We start from the raw sequence: 23,145 nt of genomic DNA, 5'->3' as shown, positions 1-23,145 counted from the left end.
GACTAGTTTGCTATGTAACAATTTTATAAAATAAGTACCAATACGGAGCATACAGAGCATGTGAATGAGTAGATGCCATTTATGTCTCTATGATGTTTAAAGCAACAACACATTCATATACATTGCACCTTTCACCTGAAAGTTTTCAAGGCCTTCTTCAATTTTTCTGAAGTGCAATATAAATACTAAAACCACAAATATGACTAATTAAGATCTAAATAAGAAAATTTACCATTCTACCCAAAAGTGTGGAAAAAAGTATGTGCACTGTGTCTAAATGCTGTCCCTACCCCTTCATCAGAAATACGTACTAGAATTCTTAAGTAATGCAACTGCTAAAGGAAAAAGCACTATTTCCATGTGCATCACACTCAGAAAGCAAAATTACACAACAGTTTAAGAAAGGAACAGAAAAACATTATAGTAAAAAAACAAAATGCAATGTATTAAGTAGAAACTGGCACTGGAACTAGGTTTGAAGGGGGGTGGGGATGAAACCAGGATTACAAAAGTGGTGCCTGGGAGCAGCTATCAGTGCTTCTGGGTAAAAGTGTTCGCGAGGTCTTGCGGCCTGTCCCAGTGATGGTGGGGGATGGTGAATTATGTGGCAGCAAAGACATGAGGGGTAGTACAGTAGTGTCTGAGAATGATCAGGTGTGAATTAGGGCTTGTCCCCCCAAGAAAGTGGCAGGACAATTAGCCCAGCTGAAGTGCATCTACACTAACGCACACAGCATGGGGAATAAACAGGAGGAGCTGGAGGCCACTGTACAGCAAGGAAACTATGATATAGTTGCCATCAGAGAAACATGGTGGGAGGACACACACAAGTGGAGTGCTGTAATCGATAGCTACCAACTTTTCAGAAGAGATAGGCAAGGAAGGAGAGGTGGTGGGGTGGCCCTCTATATAAGGGGCAGTTTTGAATGTCTGGAACTTAACAGTGTGAATGACAGTGTTGAGTGTGTATGGATAAGAATTAAGGGGAAGGCCAATAAGGCAAACATCGTGCTGGGAGTTATTGTTATAGACCCTCTAATCAGGATGTAGAAACCGATGAAGTATTCTATAAGCAGCTGGCAGAGGTCTCACAATCATCTGCCCTTGTTCTTGTGGGGGACTTCAACTTTCCAGATGTCTGCTGGAAATACTACACAGCAGAGAGGGAACAGTCCTGGAGGTTCCTGGAGAATGTGGAAGACAACTTCCTAACACAGCTGGTGAAGGAACCAACTAGGGGAAGTGCCCTACTGGACCTACTGTTTGTTAACAGAGAAGGTCTTGTGGGGGATGTAAAGGTTGGAGGTCATCTTGGGCAGAGTGATCATGAAATTACAGAATTTTCAATTCTTGATGAAGCAAGGTGGGGAGCCAGCAGAACTGCCACCTTAGACTTCCGAAGGGCAGACTTTGGCCTGTTTAAGAGTATGGTCGAGAGTGTCCCCTGGGAGGCAGTTTTGAAGAGCAAAGGTGCCCAGGAAGGCTGGGCATACTTCAAGCAGGTGCTCTTAGAAGCACAGGAGAAGGCCATCCCCATGTCTCAAAAAACAAGCAGACGGGGAAGACGACCAGCCTGGCTAAATAGAGAGTTTTGGCTGGACCTCAGGAAAAAAAGGAAAGCTTACATTCTCTGGAAAAGGGGGTTGGCAACTTATGAGGACTATCAAGATATAACAAAGCTATGTAGGGGAAAATGAGAAGGGCCAAAGCTCAATCAGAACTCAACTTGACCACTGCAGTTAAAGACGATAAGAAGAGATTCTTTCAATATATCAATAGAAAAAGGAAGACTAGGGAAAATGTAGGCCCACTGATGAATGAGACGGGTGCCCTAGTGGTGGAAGACACAGAGAAGGCAGAGTTACTGAATGCCTTCTTTTCTCCGGTCTTCACTGCTAAAGCTGTCCCTCACAAATCCCATGCCCTGGAGGCAAGTGGGAAGGTCTGGAGAGAGGAAAATTTTCCCTCAGTTGAGAAGGACTGGGTCAGAGACCACTTGGCCAAGCTGGACATTCATAAGTCCATGGGCCTTGATAGGATGCACCCGCGAGTGCTGAGAGAGCTGGCAGATGTTCTTGCTAGACCACTCTCCACCATCTTTGAAAGGTCATTGGGAACAGGAGAGGTGCCTGAGGACTGGAGGAATGCTGACATCACTCCAATCTTCAAAAAAGGCAAGAAGGAGGACCCAGGGAACTACAGACCGGTTAGTCCCACCTCTGTCCCTGGAAAGGTAATGGAGCGACTCATTCTCCATGTCATCTCCAAACACGTTGAGGAACAGGAAGTTATTGGAAGTGGTCAACATGGATTTACCAAGGGTAAATCATGCTTGACCAATCTGATAGCTTTCTATGATGTCATAACTGGTTGGCTGGATGAGGGGAGAGTCGTGGATGTCATCTACCTTGACTTTAGCAAGGCTTTTGACACCGTCTCCCATAACATCCTCATTAGGAAGCTGAGGAAGTATGGGCTAGATGAGGTGACAGCGAGGTGGATTGAGAGTTGGCTGCGGGACAGAACTCAGAGGATTGTGATCAGCAGCACAGAGTCTAGTTGGAGGCCTGTAACCAGTGGTGTCCCCCAGGGGTCAATACTCGGACCAATTTTATTCAATATATTCATTAATGACCTGGATGAGGGGACAGAGTGTATCCTCAGCAAGTTCACTGATGATACCAAACTGGGTGGGGTGGCTGACACCCCAGAGGGCCGTGCTGCCATCCAGCGTGACCTGGACAGGCTGGAGAGCTGGGCAGAGAAGAACCTAATGAGGTTCAACAAAAGCAAGTGCAAGGTCCAGCACCTGGGGAGGAAGAATGCAAAGCACCAGTATAGGTTAGGGGTGGACCTGCTGGGAAGTAGCTCTGAGGAGAAGTATCCGGGGGTCCCAGTAGACAGTAAATTATCCATGAGCAAGCAATGTGCCCTTGTTGCCAAAAAGGCCAATGGAATCCTGGGCTGCATAGGGAAGAGTGTGGCCAGTAGGTCGAGGGAGGTCATTCTGCCCCTCTACTCTGCACTGGTGAGGCCACAACTGGAATAGTGTGTCCAGTTTTGGGCTCCCCAGTTCAAGAGGGACAGGGAACTGCTGGAGCGAGTCCAGAGAAGGGCAACTGAGATGATTAAGGGATTGGAGCATCTGCCTTATGAGGAAAGGCTGAAGGAGATGGGACTCTTTAGCCTGGAGAAGGCTGAGGGGAGACCTTATTAATGCTTACAAGTATCTAAAGGGTGGGTTGAAGGAGGATGGAGCCTGGCTCTTTTCTATGGTTCCCAGTGGCAGGACGAGGGACAATGAGCACAAGCTAGAACATAGGAAGTTCCGTTCAAATCACAGAAAAACTTCTTTACGGTGAGGGTGACAGAGCGCTGGAACAGGCTGCCCAGGGAGGTTGTGGAGTCCCCTTCTCTGGAGATTTTCAAGACTTGCCTGGATGCAGTCCTGAGTAATGTGCTGTAGGCAATCCAACTTTAGCAGGGGAGTTGGACTAGATGATCTCTAGAGGTCCCTTCCAACTCAAACTCCATGATTCCGTGATTTGAGCAACCTAGTCTAGTGGAAGGTGTCCCTGCCCATGGCAGGAGGGTTGGAACTAGATGATCTTTAAGGTCTTTTCCAACCTAAACCATTCTATGATTCTACGATACAAAAAAATTAATCGAGAAATGTTAACATGCTTAACAAAAAAAACCAAAAACAACCAACCACCAACACAGTTTTTAGTTATAGGAAATATTCTACCAATTTCAGATTAAGCCCTTGTATGCAATTACTTGAAAACAGCCAAATCACACGTTGGGGAAAAAAAAATAATCTTCTAAGTAGATAAACAGTTCTGAGGACAAGGATTTAAAACAGAGTTTTTCTTACTGGGAGATTTTACCTTATATATAGATAGACAACTAACACAGTTTAGCAGCAGATTTGCTGCTATGAATAACTGTTGTATTTCATAAACATTTTAAATTTTGTAAACCAATACTTTTTTTTTTAGAGCAATAGTTGTAAACTAATGTGTATTTTTAAAAGCAATAGTTGATGTAATCTTAAAGCTTCTCATTAAGAAGATGACTTCCAGACTTCTCAAGTGTGAGAAGTATCTTCAACTTTCTATGAAATTAGTTTGTTCCAGTAATCTATTTTGATGAACAGACAACATTGGTTGTTCATTTTCATAGACACAGTTAATGGCAAAATAATAAAAGTGCTGGAAAAATAGGCAAGTCTGATATATGAATTTATACAGGACTTCAGTTTGTCTTGTTGAAGTAACAATCTAGCACAAAACAGTTCTCCAGTGGAGATACATTCTCCGTGTATGATTTCAAATTTTGTAATTCTCCAAAAAGAAATTTCTCCAATGATTACAGTATTCTCCACGCATTTCAAGACTTGACGAATATTTATTAAAAATCCTGACTGACCTTTTCACTGACTGTTAGCAGAAGGTGTGCTTCCTTTTAAAATCAGGTCCTAAGATTGTAAGAGCCCTTCTTTATGCAGGATGAGGTTGAAGGGATGGTAAGTACAAGAAAAAATTAAATTATGTATTATACAAACCAGTTAGTGTCAGCTACTAGGCCTCAGTTTAGTGGAAATTTTTTATTTTTTTCTTAAAAAAACCCAAACAAATAAAAGCAACTTTGAGGTAGTTCCTCCCTTGCTGTCAACTTATATAGTTCAAATAGAAACAATGGAGCTATAGAGATGTACATGAAAAGTAGCTGCTCAGCATTCTGGCGGTTCAATCACTCCCCGCAAAACCCTAATCTTCCAGCACTTACTGACATTAGTAGGTGATAAAGCTCCATGAGAAAAAACATTATCTTTTTTATAAATACTAAGCTTTTAAATAGGTACATGCAACACAAATTTGATACTGATATCATATCAAACATTTCACAGTGTTTTAAGATGTAACAGATGTATTTCATTCCACTTTTATCTTTAAAAAGTCGTATAGAGAACCTGAAATCTCCTGACTTTGAAAAATTATCAATAAGATAAACATATGACCTTACAGATTACAGGCCACTTCCTCGCTCCCATTCTTCTAAACTTTAAAATGTCAAGACTTATGAAGATCTTGAATGACTAGTAAAGCCATATGAAAACATGGGTACACGGTCATTATGTGTGACGTCATCATGAGTTTTTTAACTTTAAATATTTCAAAAGCTTTTCAATTTTAAGCAGAAATCTCCGCCCTAAGCTGCTTATCATGTCTTCCGAATAACATGCCTGTGAAATAGGTAATGCATCCAGTAAGTTGCTAAAATTCAGAGAGAAAGTGTCTGTCTTACTAGGTGAGCACAGAATTAAAAATAGATCATAATCCAAGTAGAAATTATCTGTAAAGCCTTGATTCTATTAAATGCTTCAAATTTGCAAACAGTGATCTAGTGATGTCCTTTTAACACAGGCAGTTTTCAGGTACTTTGACCTGCTGGGAAAAGGAGGTAATGATGGTGGGAGGAGACAATGTGCAGTAGGGTTTAAAACTACTTTTCACAAATCACAACACATGAATGAAATCAATTAAACTCCATTTCCTGGCAATAACAGAAGGTTCTTATCCTAGAGAAGATGTGGACAGCACAGCACGTGACAGGATTTCTTCGGTGCCTCATCACTTCAAATGATGAGGAAAGCATTGCCCACAAATCATGTACCAAAAGGCTTTCTGACAGTTTTACTACTGAATCTGCTGCTTCTGCTGCATGAGCTTGATTTAAACAAGCATTAGTAGTAGTAGCATTCTGGAAGGCTTTCCAATTTTTCCTGACCAAAAAAAGAAGAAAAAAAAAAAGAAAAAAAGAAGAGTCCCTTCCTAACAGTTTATATTCCAGTAAAAGATTAAAAGATTTTATATTAAGAAAGTATTTGCCAAATACTAAGCGTTCCAGAACAAAGATTTGAGAGTTTCTACGGAAGAAAATTTAAAAAATCTCTCCCATCAGAGAATAAACCAGGGAAATTAAAGACAAAGGACATGGTAGTTGCAGATTTCTAAGTATGAGACGTAGTCATGAGCTACATTAGCACTCAGAGAAACAAATTTATTTACTATTACTACCGACAGCCAGGGTGAAACAAAGCTTACCTGCTTTACCCTTAAAATACTTCTAGTTCTATTCATAAAAAGGGGAAATTATTAAAAAAATACTACATGGATACTATGACAACAGATTTCTAAATAGATTATACTCACAACACGTGAACAGCTCTAACGAATCATTTGTGCAAATTAGATTTCAGATTTCTCAAATAGCAAGACAAACAAAAAGACTCATTATGTCAGAAAAACAGTTCTCAAAAGAAAAAAGTTGACATAATTTAGAAAATGTTAGAAAGTAGGAAGAACTTTATTCAATATTCAAATAATTTATACTGCACTTCATAACATAAAACTTACTTAAACATGATCTTTTCCCAGCTGTGCTTGCACCTCCTGAACATAAATTGCCTCCTCGATGGACCAGCTCAAGCTCCAAGTTTGTTCTGCAGGAAAAACATGACAGTGTTGAATGGAACAGCATTATTCAAGCTTCTATGGACACAAAAGAGACACCACAAACTCCCAGCGGACACTAAATAAAAGAATGCTGTGAACTAATCCTTAGTGTGAGATATGGCCAAAATATGACTCAGAATAAAACAAACTTTATCAAGATATTGCCACATGTGATTTTAAGTGGTTCGATTAGCAAGTACTATATTGAGAGCTGCTACAATTGTGTTTGAAGAATAAATAAATGTTAATTCCAAGGCTTTTTTTCTGTATGCACACACAACTCATTGATAATAAGGGACTTTATGTACAAATCTGAAAAGACAATATACAGATTGGCTAAATTTCAATCAGTCAGATATGTCTATAAAGCATTCTCTTTAATGGCAGGGCTTTTGTTTTGCTTTAAACAAACAGACAGTACAATGGATATGCCATCAAGTAACTAAGTATGAAAACAGTCTAAATTATAATGGAAGCACTGACCTTTATAGATAAGTTAGTTAATAAAATCCTTGGAGGTTATTTCTGAATGAAACATTGGTATTCCTGCAGCTCATTAGTATGAAAAAGGAGTTGTGTCACGAAATCTCTGCACATCACATTGATGCTTTCTTTCTTAGTGTTATTGTAATCTGATACTTAGGCACCAATTCTTTAGGCCAAATTCGATAGCTTTGTTTAATTTTGGAATTGGATGTTTCAGTACTGCATTATCTTTTACCCCCAAGACTTGGAGCAAACAACGTACATTATTTTCTCTGAGAGTTTGTTTTAATAAGTCAGAATACATTCCTTTAATTAAAATAAAGGAATATAATTCTGCTATTCTGAAATGTTATTTTGCTAATTTAATCCAAACTGCAAAGCTCAGTCTAAACATATTTTGTCCTTTAACTAAAAATCAAACAATTTTACATTCAATATAATGCGACTCAATACATAATAAAATCTATTCTAGAATTTTGAGCACATAATATATCTATGCTAAGAACACACACCCACACATGATTTAAGAAAAAACTACAGGATGACTATTTTATTCAAAACAAATTATTATTTTTTTAAGAATTTCAGTTCCATCAGCTTGAAAGATTAATACATTTTTGATATGCAGTGTTTGTTAAGAAACTTCCATATGATTTTAAAATAGTAACATTTCAGAATATTACTATCCCTAAGTTTGCAGCTTATGCCGCCCATTTCTGAAGGAATGCTTTAATCCTCTCTACTCAGAAAAGGCAATTTAACATTGATAATGTGCCTGCTCAGAGCTCCATCTGGTTGCTGCTGATAAGGGTATCTGTGTGACAGGGGAATTTTCCACTCTTCAGGCAATTTGCAGTGCTCACTGAACTTCTAAAAATCCACCAGCAAGGAAGCAGGGACAGGGATTTCATAGGGACATTTCAAGCAGGGACAAAATAGCAACTGTAGATCAGCATGTGCTAGTTCATCACAGGAATACAAAGGAAACCAGTATGTTTTATTTCTTCAAACCTTCTGACAACTAATTTGTAGAACAAAATTAATGGCAGCCTTCCATTGAAACCAAGACGATGGAGATCTAAATCAAAACCACTACCTGAATGCCTAAGAACAACTTTCTAGATCTAGAATTTTAAATTTCCCTTTGACCAAGAAATATGTACAATTCTACAAAACAAACCTCAGGGACAATTTTGAAAAAAACTTTTCCTGATACTATGAGGTGTTATATAGTATTTTTTGCTATAAGGAATGTAAGGAGAGAGATTTCTGGAAACATACTCCATCACACGTGTCATACCAACTCTCACCTCCCACACTTCTTCATTGCCCCCAGCTCCTCAAACCTGGCAGCTTATAGTTCTGCTTTCTTGGAAATGTAAATATTAGCCTTTTCCTCTAAGACATCTCTTTCAAAACATACCTAAACTGGCATACAAGTGCACAGTAGAGAAAGCATCTTCTGTGAAACTGAACACTTCTCCTTTATAAAACGTTCTACAACATGTACAGCCCTAAATAATTTTTGAAAGAGACAAGTGTATCTCTTCTTTAATTCAAGCTTCCTTCTGCCTTGAGGATCTGAGTATCATCTAGATACGCAGTAGAGACTGAAGAAAAGCAGAGCTCTCTGTGCCTATTCTCTCATCAGTGAGGAAAAACTTGGGGCATCTGATATGAAAGTGTAACACAGAGTCGTCTCTGAAAGCATCCTTTGCTATCTCAGTCTCCTCAGCATGAAGGAAAGAGAAGGAGAAAGAAAATCTATACAAGTGACTGTTTCCTCTATCTAGAAATCTTTGCGTCATTTATCAGAGCAACAAATTTTGTAGAACACTGGCTTTATCTTCCTTGCTTACAGAAAAAATCCTGAGAAGATAGATTTTGCTCAGCTATACAGACTCTTGATTAAAAAACAGCCCTACTTCATCCCTTCTTGTGGGGTTTCATTAAAGGAACATATTGGGGGTAGGGAGGGTGATTGTCTGTTTCTCAGAATTCATATCAGGACAGAGTAGGGGGAATTAAAAATACAATGCCCCTTCCAGAAAGTGAACACATTTGCAAGGACCTCCTGTTTCTACTGGGACATAAGAATCAAGTTAAGCACTACCATTTTTTTCCACTTCACTTTACAAAGACAACACATATATGAAAAAAAAAAAAACACTACCCAGATACTGAGACACAAACTGGAAGGAAAGGTTCTTGTATTAATCTATACACAGTGGACAGCAAAACCAAAAGCTTTGTTTGCACAGCCGACAAAAGCACAAGACCTATTGCTATGCAATGCAGAAACAGTCCTCCAAGATACTGCCACAAATGACAGTCATCAATGCTATAAATGTGGAGCTATTAAAATTAAAGCTAGGCACACATGACTTGTGAACAACACGCTATACTAATCTCATACATGTCAGCAAAGGCAAGGAAGGATGCAGACGAAAAGGGCATAAATTTAACAAGGTAAGACTGGAGGGAAAAGGGGAGCTGCTTTTCCAGCTGCGCATGCAAATCAGGATGCCAAGACCCCAAGTGCCTCTTTTGCTGGGAAAACACGGGGGCTAGCTCTCCCACTAGGTGGCAGAGAATTTGCTTCTAATTTCTTTTCTCTGCTACCAGTGACATGTGTCTGGGTAAGCAAAAGTGAGGTAAAAAAAGGAAGTCCCCATCTTCCTGAAGCAGAAAGGATAAGCTGGGTCAAATGGCAACGTCTTGTTTAGCCAGTAGTATTCCCATTCCAGCATGCAGAAATCCACTTCAAAGTTGGCCTTCAGCTGTAAACTAGCATCTTTTAAGACAACAGCAGATGATGCCATTTTCTGATTGAAAATGGAACAAGACTTATAAGAAAATTAAGAGTGTTTAATTCAGTTGCAAATATATGGAGTCAATAAAAATATCAATGCATTCAAACGCTTATTTAAACAGGGGCTACTTATCATCTTGACCACTTTATCTGTAGGTTAGACTAAATACCAGGAAGAAATGAGAACAGCTGTAGAAGGTCTGACCAAAACCAATGAAATGTTTCCGAATACATGAAACTAGGAAGGTAATTAGTGGGGTAACGAACACAAGGATATCATTACCTCAAAAAAAAAAAAAAAAAAAAAGATGGAAATAAGAAAGAAATAGGCTGAATGACAGGAATAACTTCCAGAAAGCAAGTTCCTTCAGTCTGTAATTTAAACTGTGGATAGTCCGTTGTTTGGATACTTAAAATTAAACAAAACTTACTAAAAATCATACAAAGAAAACTATCTCAGTCTGGGAGATGACCAGTTCCCATATTTATTTCTGAAAATACAAACTGTAAGGTTATATTAAAATGTCTTTTTAAAAGTTTAGGGTTTTTTAATGTGTAGTTCTTGTGCAATTATCAAGTAGTAGAAGCCTGTAAATTTGGACTGCTAAATTGAAAGGCAAGAGAAATTAACCATTTTGTAACTGATCTGCCAGGCATCCTCATAAGTGATCTTATGAATTATGGTAACAATAGGGAAGGCTGGGTCCAACACCTGAAATCCTTCAGCCATGGATAAATGGAAAATTGCTGACACCTGTCTCACCTAACAAGAAGAGGTCACAATGAGTACAGGCAACATATCCTAATCTTAATGGTCAACCAGGATTTCTCCCTCCAGCATTGCAAGCAGCAATGAAAAGCTGTTCTGGTTTGAGGTATTTTTAACTCTTGGAATGAAAACAAAAATATTGGACTTAGGGTGTTAATGTAAAAAAAAAAAAAAAAAAAAAAAATCATAGAATGTAGATATATTTAAAGTGTGTTCACCGAGCATTTTTAGAATTATATAACATTACACCCAGAAATATATAACACCATTTTTGTACCTTAAATGGCACATCAAGTTACGGTTACAAGTAATCATACTTGTAATCATATGGGAAACATTCATTTTGAGTCCTCTGTATTTTGGAAGGATATTAAATTGTACTGACCAAAAACATCATTGCTAAAAATCTCAACATTACTTATCCTTGTATAGCATATACGAATTAAAGTAACAGAGTAATGTTTTAAGTTGTTATGTATAAAATTTAATTGCTCTTCTTAATTGAGGCACAGTTAAGGCATTGTTAAAGAATACAGATAATATTTCTTTTAGTAGAATTATACAGTAATCTAGGTTGGGAGAGAATTCTGAAGATCAGATGGTCCAACCTTCTGTCAGAAGCTGAGCCTTAGATTTGATTATCAAGATTCCTGCTGAGCCAAGTCTTGAATATTTGCACTACTTATATACTGAAGACACTCAGCAAGCAGAGTTTATGAAACTGCAGTAAAAAATGCTACTGGATGATATCACTTGTATACTTGCACTTTCTCTGTAGTCAGCACCTTCCCTGCAAGCCTCAGGAAGTCAGAGGTTAGAAAATTATTTGCTTAATGAGTATTTCATCTTCTTATGGGAAAACCCCGCATTACAGTAAATCTGAACAGATTAACCATTCAGTGAATCTTAACATTAATGGTATAGATGGAAGGAGGGACTGTTTGATTTTCTTGGAAATGGCGCCTGTGACGCTGACAGCCATAAAACTGGAATCAAACATCACAGAAAAAATGCTGGTAGTTTTGACACTTTTTTTTTTTTAGAAGTCTTATTCACATGAAGAGAGATTCCTGGTTGCTGATGTAGACAAGGCTCCTTCTGTGATCCCCATTTAAGTAAATAAAACTAATGTCTGATGGAGAGATGAAAACCACCCTGTGATTTAAAAACCACCAATATGGCAGTGATATAGAAGTAATCTCACTCTGCTAAATAGTAGTAAAACAGATTTGACAGTTTGGGAAAGAAATTCAACATCAAATTTTGATATATGGAAGCAAAACCTTGAATGAAGAATAAAACTAAATAAGCAGAAGACAAAATGTTCTCCAGGGTTTGTGCCACTGCTGTATATACTAAAAATGAACTGAGAGGCACATCTCTCCATCTTGCATATGCTTGCATATGAAAAATCACAAAATGTAACCTTCATGTACTAATTACTCAAAAAATACTTTTTGGAGAGGATGGATTTTTTTTATTTTTACAGAAGAAAACTATCTGGTGAGTAATACTGTTAGTGAGAAACAAAAGAAAAAACATAAAAAGAAAAACATACACACCTGGCTACCGAATACATAAACAGAAAATCATTGTCAGGTGATCCAGGACTCTTACTATAATCCGTATACCTCTTCTGTGTGGTACTTTTTATATCCTTCATTAAGGATTCCATTTCTTTACTGAGATTGGTTTCAGACTATGAACAAAGACACAAAAGAAGATTAGTTAATTTTACTTGAAGAAATGCAATAGCTGATCGCAAAGCGTAGCACTTTCACATTTATAAAAACACATTTGCAGGTTATGAAAAAATACGCATTAGAAGTCAATATCCTGTCTCACAGGAGTGTTATAATATTCTGAAAGTTGTTCTGATTTGTTCTAAGAAAACATCCCTGCTTTGTCTCCTAAGTTAAAAAATCTCACTGCTTGCATTATTTTAAAGTGTATTTCCATTGCACAAGTATACAAAAATAACACAAAGTATCTCCATCAAGACTCGGAGGCTACCAAACTGTAATAGAATTAATTCTATCATTCAGAAAGACCTCACGAAGCTTCGTAATACATAAGCATCTGCAAACTGCTCTTTCTGTAAAAGAAATAATCCATACCTTAAAATGTTCTAACTAGACATTCTTTAAATAGATTCCAGTTACAAGGATATTGGCATTTTTACATTGTAAAGAAATGATAAATTAATTTTGATAAAAGAATTTGTATTAATTCTATGTAAATTACTATGAAGAGAAGTGAAAACGTACCCCATAAAAATTATAATCACATTTTGTCACAGTTTTTTAATTGTTTTAGTAGGTAATGCAATAAGTGCTGTAAATATTTAAAATTTCCTGATATTAAAAAGAAAAGTTATAGTATGCTGTCTTCCCTATCAGGAGAAAATGAAGTTTCCCAGGTTGTCGACTTTCTAAGAGGTCACAAATGCATAATGTAAAAACTGAAAGGTAGAGGCAAATTAACAAGGATCTTTCTGCCTTACACTGATGCTTACTGGGAAAGTTCCCAGCTGTTCTTGAAGATCTTCCACCTCTTGTACAAGGTCTTGCATACACTTGTTACTATGACTCTGCCAAAGGCTTCTTTCCACGTTGTTTCCAGGATAACAAGGAAGAACACTGTTAGCAAATTGCCTACAGAGGGGACAGGTAAATTCTCCTTTGTCCACCGAAAAACCCTGGAGGACCTGGTCATTCTAAAAGGAAATAAAGAAGATGTAGCTGAAATTTGCGAAAGACTAATTTTTAGTTTGATATTTCAGGTGTATAGCTAAAGGACTAAGTCTAAAACCAAAAACCGTAAAGAAAGAACAACTGGAATAGCTCCTTATTTTAGTGAAAAAGGTCTTAACTACTACATACTGTCTTACAATCCAACTCAACTAATTTTCCTAATTTTTAAGTACTCTTCATAGTCAGCAATGTCCCCATAACAAACTAGAAGTACTTCAATGAGGTATTTTGAACATTTCACATGTTGTCTCTTTCTAGCAATTCCCATAAAGTTTGAGACTCCTTTGATAAGATCTTTTAATTTACAGAAAGGCAATTTTATTTTCAGTCATGAGAAATATTTGAAGATATTTCACAGAAGCATTACAGGCTGGAAAAACTAATCAAGTAGCCATTGGAGGGTAGCACGACAAAAACTCTGATTATTTGTTCTTTATCATGAAGGATCAAAAAATGGGTACAGAAGTACATGTTTGGGAAGTGGGGACATGTCCCGAGTACTCCTGTTATTGGCAAGCAACCTTGCTTCACCTTTGTGAATTGCCTCAATGTTTTCCCACTCCTGGGAGAAGAGAACTGCAAAGTTAATAGTGACTGTAATTTAAACTTCAAGCAATCAGCCCAGAATGCTGTGGCATTCTGGTGAGCCTACTTTTACACACCTTTCTGGATGTTTATCTCTGACTGTATTATGTAAAGATAAATGTCTTCTCCAGATGAACATAAGTCCATGTAAATTATTTCAGTATTAAGAATGCTAGGAAGAGTCAAAATTATTATGTACTCATCTAGGTAGTAGTAATACATGCTAGGATCAAAAGTTCACTTAAATAATCTAGAAATCTTCAAGAATACAATGAAATGGAATAACAGGTTATTTCCAGTTTAAGTGAGAATCCACCAGAAAAGCGGCTTCAGTGCCTTTGTGATGCAAAGGCTACATTTTCAAAAATCTGTAAGATGAGATTCTACCATGAAAGTCCAGATTTTAATTAATTATCTTGATGAAACAGTTACCCCTGAAAGCATCTTTACAGTCATATGGAAAAGAACAATTCATTATGGAATCCAGTAAAGGTAATAGAGCTTCCCGTTTCTCTAGAGGTAAGTTTCACAGTATGACCAGTGCAGATACTAAAAATACAAAGCATTGCTCATAGTTTTTCTCAAAATGGAAACAAATCAACAGGCCTTATGAAAAAATAAAACTAAAGAAATACCACATAAAGTAATCTTGAATAAAAAAAAGCATTTTCATATGCAACAAGACATCATCATTTAGTCTTTATCTACCACTGCTGAGCTTGCGAGAGCATGCTATGGTGCTGTTCAGAAGATCTTTAATTGGGCTGCAAGAGGTTGAGGGGGATGGAGGAGGCCAGCAACACCAATTGAATACACCCTGTTTACTGAGACCATGTGAAAATAAATGAACGTCTTTTCTAGCCAACTATTTCTGAGGCTTGACTAATAAATTGTATTTTAAAACCATAAATACCAGTAATTTCCCAATCGTATTTTCCACGAAGAAAAAAAAAAAAAACAAAGCATAATTCACAAGAGTTAAATTGTTTTAACTCATTTCTCTAAACTGCATGTAGATACATAACATATACCATGCATAACTAGAGATAAAAATCTAACTTTTTGTATCTGAATTTTCATATTAAGAATTAACCAAAAGCTCAAGTTTATATTTGTAAAATTCCCTTCTCATTTTTTCTTCAATTTCTCTGTAATTTCTAACATGTTAAACATCAAGCAGAAATGAAAAGTGTAAGAAATGCTTTACCTGAATATGCACACCACAAAAAAAAGCGCCACAGCCCAGTAATTTAATTTAACATGGTTAATTTAGTCAAGTATTTTTCTGATATACCAGAATAACTGAAAACAAAGTACTTTTGTTATGAATGTCAAGATGTAGTAAGAGATTTAGTATCTACAGTTCTTGAAACATAATAAAACATGTTGCCCATTCATGTAAACCAAACCTTTCTCTGAAGAGAACAGCATAAATCCCATTGTTTTCACTAAGAACAGTTCAGATCCAAATAAAACAGATGATCTGTAGTTCTACTTACCCGTAAAGATTCCATGTAAGATTTGTGACAATCTATATGTAAAGTGTGACCACAAGTTTGTACATAAACACCTCCTTCCCAGCCTATTGACACTGCTTGCAAACAAGAACTCTGAAGAAAAAGCAAGAAAAAAAGAACAATATATATATAGTTATAAAGGTATTTACCACAACTTATTTTAAGATTTAAAATATATGTATGCGTGTGTGTGCGCGTGCATGCATACTATCTAATTAAAAGAAATATGCTGTGGAAACATATTTTATGGAATCATAGAATCATTTAGGTTGGAAAAGACCTTTAAGATCATCGAGTCCCAACTGCTAATGTAGCACTGCCAAGTCCAGCACCACAGTATTTACTTATGCTAACTTACGTGGCTGCCATAACACTTAAGTGAAACTTCTGCAGTTCTTGTCACTTAAGATAATGACTTCTTTAAAGAACCTCTTTATAACAGCATGAAGCCAGCTCTAACTCTACCATCTGTTCCAATAGTACAAGTTATCTCATGTACGAGGGCAGTACACTGCTCCAATACATTTCATTCAGTTTTATACACAGACAAAATAACGCAGTTATAAAGTTAAACCCCAATCTGTTATTAAAATTCAGTGTAAACGCTAAGGGTTTTTAATGAGTTGTTGAATAATATTATATATAACATATCATAAAAGGAAAAGAGAACAAATTCTTGCTTAGTGAATTGAGTTTTATACTAGGGCTGTTTTGAAAACACTGGCCTTATTCAAAGACTGCACAAATGTCAAAAATAAAGTTACCTCACTGGTAGTTCTCAGAAAATAATGAACTGAAAGAAGAGTCACCACTGGCAAACTTTATCAGAAGGAATTCTAGAAAATTCTCTTGCAGAATACCTAGCTATAGTCACTCTAATTATTAAATCTCCATTTCTCAAAGAAATAATTTTATACACAGATTGAAAAGTACATTCTGATTATTCATACCTGGATAAGCCTCACAGGACAAATGTTTCATACAGGAAAAGTATTATTTGTTGCATGTTTTTAACGAGGCTACTTAGTAGAAGTTGCAAAAGAAGAAAAACCAACCTCAAAGTCTTTGCAGAAAGGCTTTACTCTATTACTGTTGAGTTCAGAAATAAAGGAAATGCCAAAGCAAGCCCCAGGCGTGGCATGGAGCACACCTATATGAAGTTATTGGTTACAGAGTACTACATGATTCTGGAAAGAGCCCTATCAATCTAGTATATGAAATTGTATCTCCTAATCCTTAGTCATACCTCTCCATATCAAAAATAATCACTTTCAGCGATTTTTCCTTTAATGGGCAAGAACTCCCTGACTGACAACAAGTATGACATTTCAGCTAAGAAAGCGCAAAAGGAATCTCTATGGAAAGAATTGGCCTGTTTTGCCCAATCTGCATATAGCATGTAGGTTTTGTATATTTTATTTTTCTTCTAGTAGAATAAGCTAGATCATATTTCATAACTTAAAATTTTCACATTTAGGAGAAATTATTCTCTTGCCTTCTGAAATCTGTTGTTAGAAGAAGGGCACTTACTGAGAAGGACACAGTTGACAAACAAAAGGACTTCCTACTGCTTAGCTCAGCTGAACAAGACACTCAAGACACTAACAGATGTTTCCATTTTTATGCCAAAAGAAATTTAAGGATTAGTTCTTTCATGCAGAAACTTTTTTTTAGCACAGTAATGACCTGGAAACTTGAAAGCAAAAATAGCTAATTCAACTAACGTTTGAATCAGGACTAGAATTTTTGAAAGCAGGATGCATTTGCTGATTGCATTACAGTGTTTTTTAGACTAATCTGTCAGTAGTGTTACCGCACAGAAAGGGAAATACACACTTCAGTGGGATCAAGTTTTTGAGTAACATTTTGCTTGGAACTCCTTCCATTTGTAGTATGCAAAAGTGTAAAAGTAAAGCTACAGTACTGCTTCAATGTTTTTTATCACTTCAGTAGGAAAAAATATTTATTAACTATTTGAAATAATAAGCAAACATCATCAATGTGAAAAGAAGAAAAGCTTGTCCACAGATTCTTTTTGAACTAAAAAAAAAAAATCTTCTGTGCAGAAATAATTTCCTGCTTACATCTTTAAAAGTTTTACTTTCTAGCAAGAAAGTATATATTTGCCCCAGTAGAAGGTGCTTTTCTGAACACATTACCCATTTTTTTTAACTATATCAAAACAATTATGAAATTTACTCTAAATTAATCTACTCTACATAAGCAACCTCAGTTACAGTTGGCAAATTTCAGTTAGCTGTAGATGACAGATTCAGAGAAAGCTAGCAATCGTGTCAGAGTAAAAATTGCCACAAGTTTTCCTCTTTAAAGACAATATTTAAGCTTCTAAAGGCTGATTATTTAGGTAGATCTGTCTAAGAGCTGGTATGTCACCTGGGGCTAGTCTATATGACCTAATTTAGGTTACATATTCTTCTAAGAAATCTGGGGGGGTGGGAGGGTGTGGAGAACAGTTATATATTATCTTACACAGCTGGTTTATACACTAGCAAGGAAAGTCACAGGCAGCACTTCACTTCCACAGAGGCCTACAACTGAACATGCTCTGTTAAGCAACAATGATTGGCTCTCAAAATTAAATATGAAAAGCTGTAACGAGGCTTTGTGAAGGAATGCAAAACTCTGCTTGGAACATCTACCAGAACTGCAAAACAGACAGTAACATACCAATTAATGTAAAACTGAACTTCAGTAAAGTTGTGAAGAGTTGAGGATTCAGCAGAAGAGGGTGAAGTCTTCTGCTGGTCCCTCCTCCCCATCCAGTCATCCTCCCCTTCTCTGTAGTGGCTTAGAAAACTACAGGTTAAAACAACTCTTTCCACTCACTTTGTGCTGCCAAAAATACTTTTAAATGATTAAGAGCAATTCCTTGATCAGGTTCTCTGAATGGTGACAAGAAAAGTGTTTTGAAAATAATACCCAAGACAGCAAAACCACATCTCCATTGTGTGGTCACACTTAATTGTGAAATATCTTCTGCTAGAGAACATCTGCATGGATATTTAATGACTACATAGCCCGTAGACATATTAGATGCCTATGCCAAAAATATAACTAGGGGAAAGCCAGACGCTATTTAGAAATTTGGACCCTATCAAATGTAAACAATTCCTAACTACTGCAACGTGACAAAGTGTTCCCTAAATGTAGAAATGAAACTAGGAGGACTCCAAGTTGTAATTTAATTTACCTTTTTACACATTTTTTTTTTAAGTGGTAGCAGAGTTCATATGAAATACTTACATCTTTGAAGTATCTCTGTAAAGTTGTAAGCCTCACATCATGCAGGGCTGCACAGGTATCCCAAGGGTATATTTGCTCCTCTTCAGTAGTCGGTAGTTTCTTTGGCTCAGTGCTATTGCGGCATTGTCCCAACACTATACGAAGAAAAGCAGCAATAAATAATACAACGGATAACAATATGCTAAACAATCAAAAGAACAATCAGGAAATTCTGGTTTGTAACTACAATGTGCTTTGTTGATGTTAAACAGTAAAAAAACTATTAAAGAAACTGAACAATGAAAGCTGTGCTTTTGCACTTGTACACAAAGTATATATACGTATACAAACACACATACATACATATAGACAAACTGATGGCTATTTTATTTTCTTTTTCTTTCAATACCTATTTCCTGAAGGTCTATTATATACTGCTGGGTTTGCAAAAGTGAACAGGAACTAGGAGGAAATGAAAGTGTTCACTCTTTTCCCAAACATTTAAAAGTTTTCTCAGTACCCTTAGACCTATACATGTGCCTCATGGAAGATCATCTACACAAAAAAGAGGAGACTGTCTTTCCAGGCTCCATGAGACACACCAATATTTATGCACACATACTAAAAGCTGCAGAAGCGCTGCTTGTCCACAAAGTCACCCATTCATACCTGAGGATGCTTGTAATAGTACAACTAGCCCTGTAGGTCTGTCTTCAGTAGAAGGACCACTTTGTCCACAAATAACACAATCATATATTGCCTCAGAAACATGCTGTTCTGATGTAGCTACCTCCATGGCGATATCAGCATCTGGCGATTCTATAAAAGGATAAGAAAACCGATATTAAACAGAGAGAAAGAAATCCAACTGCATGTGCACTGAGGTAGTGACAAAAAAAAAAAAAGCAAAATAATTTCTCTAGTTTATCTACAACTAAAACATTGACAGTTACTTGAAACTAACATTGCTGCTTCAAACAGAAAGACACCTACACAATGAAGTACAAGTTTTCCCATATTCAGTGGAATTAAATGTTTAGTTCAAGTTTTGTATTAAGCTTGACCTCTTTAAAACTTCTCTGAAACAGAGATCTAACTTCTATTTCATTAGATACTATATTGAAAACTCTGAACATAGAGAGATGAAGGGCAATGAATATGAATCTCTACTGAAACCAGATGTGCTCATAACTATGCAACAGGTGTTTATTTTAACATTTACTGTATACCAGACTTATCAGAGATCTGGTTTTCTAATGGTTCACATTATTATTTCCTACGTGCACAGACAGAAATGTTCAAGGCTGAGGACCAGCTTCGAAGTACTGACGCAACTGCACTTGATGAAGCTTTGTTCATGTGACAGCTGGTGGTGGTGGTTTCAGGGCAGGGGGCTAACCAAAATAGAAGCAATTTTGTTACGGTACAATCAAAGATAATAATTCTTTATTGGCTTGACAGAAAAGCACGTCAAGACTAAATGATCCTCTCCTGACTGCTCAGGAACCCATACAGTCAGCATCTTGACCTAGACTATAAGGGTGCTTTGTTTCTTTCCTAAAAGATATTTTTTCCGAAGGATGCCTTCAACCATGCCCTTTATCCCCTTGATTAAGTAAGCCAAGGTGCTGGAGAGAACTCAAAAGCCTTGAGTGCAGCAACAGTGCTCATGCAGAACTGCTTTTAGGAGAGCTGCTCTGTTGAAAAACCACTAAAAGTGCAGCACAGGAGGCCTGCTGGTATAAGGAGAAGGGTGTTGGATGCCAGGCAGCACCCTTCTTTGCTATGAAAAGCTCCATCCAATGCTCTCACTCACAGGGCAGAATCAAAATTACATTGTTTTAGTAACTATTGATTTTCCAGTCAGTTATTGAGGGTCATACGAAAATGAACTCCGATCTTCATTGACATGTAGTTCTCAATATTGTACGCACGTCTATCACCATCTAGTGGCAGTCAGATGTACAATGACAGAAAAAGCAGAATGCATCAACTGCAAATGCTTTTTAAGTCCAAACATCCAGAAAACCTATGAGGAACTGTAACACAGAAGGAAGGAAACAAACACTAAAGCTATTTCTTTATATTTAACATCACCTCATAATTGTGTAACACACACTCACGTATACCTGCGTACTAGGAGCACAGGACACAAGAATCACTAGAGAGTTCCAGCCTTCTTATTTATCTTTTTCTAAAATATTGTCAACACAACATAAAGTATGCATCCATTCAATATTTTTTAAGACGTGTAGTAAGAGAATATAGTGTGCCAATCTGATTTTGAATGGCTCAATGGAAGTCCTCGAATCAGTCATTTAATTTACAAGATAGCATTCATTCATTCAGCATGAACTGCATATTTTAAACCTGAAGGAAAAAACCCACAGATCTTAGTATTTAAAAGGCGTTTCAAACAATTCAGTATATGCACTCTATACTTCTATTGCCTATGTGCAACAGGCACATAAAAATCAGGCTAATTTAATTTTAGAACTCCATGATCAAATGCATGTTTCCTTCACAACTACTTAGGTCTAGTGCTAGGCTATTGGGCAAAAAATAAAATTTCAAGAGAAGCAAACTTCTAGCATCAAGGAAGACTGCCTAATAAAATAATTTCCCCCAGAGTGAAAGAAAACAAAGTAAACTTACAGAAAATCCATGGGTAAGAGAAATTGACAAGAATTTAAAATCACAAATAATTAAGCAGACCAAAAAAAACCAGACAAACAAAACCCCCAATTATTTTTTAATAGACTATGCTAAACCTTGATTACTGGCTTAAAACAGTTGTTAGCTTGTTTGGAAGACTTGGGCTATGGTTTGTTTGAAAAGTTACACTTTGGCAGCATAATTACTGGGGCAAAAATATATCAGTGGCAGTCTGGGGAAAAAAGGAGAAAAAGCAAGCTATGCATATACCAATGATCTCAATCTTGTCTTTCTTGCCTTCCTGAGTTTTGCCTCTATGGAGCTCCTGTGGAAGCCACAGACCCTGCCTCACCAGCTACCTGATCTACCTACACTATCAAGGACCAAGACAAACATGTTTCAACTCAAAAAGCTGTTGAAAACAAGACAGACTCTTTCCTGCAAACCTTGTTCTAAAATATTTCATTAATACATTGATACTTCTGAATATAAAGTAATTGGTACGTCTCCATTCTACTTCACCTTCCATTAGAAATTTTGTATTTCACATGGAGAAAAATAAAACTAAACTGCATTGTACTGCAATACAGAAGCTTAAAATGCCCAGACACTGGTAGCTCCACAGCTTCCCCCCAGCCTTTCTTCTCCATTTCATATAAACCAAAGTACACAATTGTTTTGCATTTTCCATGGCAACTTGTGAAGTATTTATTTAAAATGACTGGAGTTGTAATGCCATTTTATTCATTTTATTTAGACAGTATAGGTTCTTACCTATTTTTAAAGCACAAGCTAACATTTCCCAGCTGCCAGAATGCAATTATAAAAAGATAGCTTAATAAAAATTATTACTTTATTAAACGTCCTTTTATATTGATGAAAAATCTTTATAGTTAAACCTTGACTGTCATATAACATAAAATTTCTTCTCTTCTGGCTAAAAAGTCCACCCAAATCACCACCAAGAATCATCACATGAACAAAGCTACATCAGTTGCAACTAAAAGGTGAAGAATAATCTACATCTCCTCATTTTGATTCCACTGGTGCACAAACCCCCAACATTTTTTGCTGACACTAGGAAGATATTTCCATGAAAACAGCACTAGTGCATTGTGTCCCAGAGCAATGTTGCCTTATAGAGTACCAAAGGAATCCTTTGCTAGCCATTTGCCAAGACACTGATCTTGAGGCATATTACCTCCCAATCTTTCAAACGGGTTTTGTAGGAGCCTGCTGTTTTGTTTTGTGTGAAAGCCACTAGCACTGAAAAGAAGCCATCTTGTTGCTTCACTGGAGATTCAGAAAGCAGATAGAGACAACAGAGGAGCAAGGAGGTCAAGGTGGCTTTAGTTGCAAGGCTGAAGCATGACTTTTAACTAGCCAGGCAGCAGTCATACAAGACAGCAAATGTATTTTACGTCAAGCATTCTTTGGAATAGAACCAAAGATGCTTAGTTTAAAACTCTGACTCTCCAAAGATTTAACCTAATTGATTTCACAGAATCTTGTCCTGATGATGTCAATGTGTGTGAGGAAAGAGGAAATGGGAAATACAAGATAAGACACACGGTATTGGTAACAATTCACTAAGTTTCTCTCATGAGGTTTGTCTAACGTTGTAACACACTCCACCCCCTTACAATGGGTTCTGGGACTTTATCCCTGTGAATTATTTCAGAAATCTGGATAAATATGAACCTCATTAAAAGCAAAGATAAAAACACTGAAGGAGGATGAAAACATTTAAACTCTGACAGAAATCCAGGGTACTGCCAAACATTATCATTCCCATGGGTTTTTA

The 23,145-nt window shown here is 36.9% G+C and overlaps 1 protein-coding gene across 1 annotated transcript in view; it reads right to left on the bottom strand.

Annotated features, from left to right (window-relative positions):
• UBR3 (ubiquitin protein ligase E3 component n-recognin 3) overlaps window positions 1-23,145 on the bottom strand; it is a 121,788-nt gene that overhangs the window by 34,175 nt on the left and 64,468 nt on the right. The window contains exons 26-31 of the mRNA XM_082484547.1: window positions 19,356-19,505; window positions 18,708-18,841; window positions 15,426-15,536; window positions 13,104-13,304; window positions 12,151-12,287; window positions 6,423-6,508 (exon numbers count right to left, since the gene is read on the bottom strand). Of these exons, the coding sequence (XP_082340673.1) occupies window positions 6,423-6,508; window positions 12,151-12,287; window positions 13,104-13,304; window positions 15,426-15,536; window positions 18,708-18,841; window positions 19,356-19,505 (819 nt within the window). The remainder of the gene's footprint in view (window positions 1-6,422; window positions 6,509-12,150; window positions 12,288-13,103; window positions 13,305-15,425; window positions 15,537-18,707; window positions 18,842-19,355; window positions 19,506-23,145) is intronic.

The sequence above is a fragment of the Vanellus vanellus genome (genome assembly GCF_965231255.1).
Source record: "Vanellus vanellus genome assembly, chromosome: 5".
In the NCBI taxonomy this organism is placed as follows: domain Eukaryota; kingdom Metazoa; phylum Chordata; class Aves; order Charadriiformes; family Charadriidae; genus Vanellus; species Vanellus vanellus.
This window is presented reverse-complemented; position numbering and strand designations above follow the sequence as displayed.